The sequence below is a fragment of the Frankliniella occidentalis genome, unplaced genomic scaffold (genome assembly GCF_000697945.3).
Source record: "Frankliniella occidentalis isolate FOCC.00 unplaced genomic scaffold, Focc_3.1 Scaffold139, whole genome shotgun sequence".
In the NCBI taxonomy this organism is placed as follows: domain Eukaryota; kingdom Metazoa; phylum Arthropoda; class Insecta; order Thysanoptera; family Thripidae; genus Frankliniella; species Frankliniella occidentalis.
Genome location: NW_026267266.1, coordinates 321,571 through 323,549, shown reverse-complemented (window position 1 = coordinate 323,549; position 1,979 = coordinate 321,571). Strand labels below are relative to the sequence as shown.

Here is a 1,979-nt window from a genome sequence, read left to right as displayed (position 1 = left end):
GCGGACGGATCTAAAGGCAAACTGATGGCGAACAAGTAGCGACCTAGGTACGCCATCAGGAAAGCGACCTTTGTTCGCTTTCAGTTTGGCAGATGGTGTAAGGTGAAACATATGCGCACTTTTGACGTACCTTGACGAACATGCAGCGACCTATTAGCAAAAGGTCGCGACTAGTACGTTTGTGTTCGTCATGACAAACTAAAAACAAAATCAGAACTTACAGAATATTTTGCGTCGGGAAGTAAGGGCCTACATGACGTTTTTCTTACAATGCATCGATATGGCCCGGCAACATATCGTTTCCTTTGTTTTAGGGGTCGCTGAATACGAATATGCGTACCGGAAGTCGATACGGGAATCGGAAGTACCTTAATTCAAGATGGCGGCCGTCAGGGGCCTAAATACAGAACTTAGTGAAGTTGGGGTATTGTATATGTGTTTCTTCACCCATAGTTGAAGGCCTTACATCACAGTTGAGCCTCAAGTTTTAAACATGTTATTCTGGTATATTTATGAGTCAAAACGATTCAGGTGATGAAAACTAGGTAATAGTTATGTAGGTTGGTTCTTTTTTAAACAAATCAAAACAAAAATAAGTTCCGGAAACTTTGGGTTGGTAAAGGAATTACACTTTTCATAGTTCAGTCTTCAGTCATTTGTTCCAATTTTCACTTAACGCGCATGATTTCAGAAGCTAGGATAATGCTAAAACCTCTCCGTAACTTCTACAATATTTGGAGGGTATGTCATTATGGGCTGAACCAATAAAAACAGCAGATAATTATTACTTAAAACAAGAAAAGAATTTTGGAGCATATCGTAGACATAAAAACGTTTTTGTCAAATTGCTTATGATGCTTACCAAAAGCAGACTGCTGCAGTAGAGAGTGGTAGGCCATAGGTCTACCATTAGGCTGCTGCTGATTAACAGGTTGGCAGTGGTACATCTGCTGGTTCTGGGCGAGCTGCCGGTGCAGGGCTAGCTGCTGGTTCCTGGGGTTTTGGAGAACACCAATCTGTTGGTTATTGTCATGGTTAGGCCAAACCCCAGCAACAAGCGGCTGCTTCTGCATCTGCAACAACACCAAGTATTAAGTTCAACTTTAAGTATCACTACATGTAGACTTAAAATCAATCAATGAGCAAGATTTCAATATTGTTCATGTGCAACACATTTTGTAAATAGTGAATTTCAAAATAAATTGTACATTTTGCAAACATAATTTATACAGTGCAGCGAATAACAGTCTTACCTGCAGAGCATTGTGCACCACATTGCCATAGAGCTGCTCCTTTGGCACGAATTCCATTGCCTTTGGATGCACCACACCGATGCCCAGATGTGCAGGAGGTGGTGGCCTACCACCTGTAGTGCCCGTGTACCGCCCACGTTCGTTATACTGACGATTTCCCCTAATTTTCAGGTTGTTGAATTTCTTAAAAGAGAAAAGCACATTACATAGCTGTTGACAGTTAATCTTGCAAATAAATTGATTTCTTTGTATCATAGAGTACAGCTTTGTAGTACGAAGCACCAGTCTCTTACAAGGAAATGTAACCTTACCTCCTTCCAATTCTCCCCGGTTTGGAATGCTCCGCCCATGGCATTCACTTGCGCAGCAAGTGCTTCCCACTTCGCAATAACGCGGCCAGTGGCTCCAGGGCCCATAAATTCCCCTTACATTTCCCTGTCAGCCGCCACGATTTCCATCAGGCGTCACCACTGTTGCTCTGTAGGATCTGCTATACAAACACGAAAAAGAAATGGTCAATACGGATACGGAATGAATGAAATGTGAAGTGTGACCACGTGTGATGGTTAGGTTATGATGTAAACAATAGTGGCTGCCCTGTAATTGCGAACCAATTGCGAAGAATTGTCTTTGTAATGCGAATCAATGCCTTTGCAGGCTAACAAAGCAGCCAAAATCTTCGCAATACGAACAAAAACTTTGAAAGGCACTATCAGTGAGTTATTT

At 42.1% G+C, this 1,979-nt stretch overlaps 1 protein-coding gene across 1 annotated transcript; it reads right to left on the bottom strand.

Annotated features, from left to right (window-relative positions):
* Positions 1-6: 6 nt before the first annotated feature.
* On the bottom strand, positions 7-1,432 carry LOC113214352 (uncharacterized). Its single transcript, XM_026433683.2, has 3 exons — positions 1,254-1,432; positions 863-1,073; positions 7-756 (listed from the first exon to the last, which is right to left on the bottom strand). The coding sequence occupies exons 1-3, from the start codon at positions 1,308-1,310 to the stop codon at positions 695-697; spliced, it is 330 nt and encodes a 109-aa protein (XP_026289468.2). The 5' UTR covers positions 1,311-1,432; the 3' UTR covers positions 7-694.
* Between the last annotated feature and the right edge of the window lie 547 nt (positions 1,433-1,979).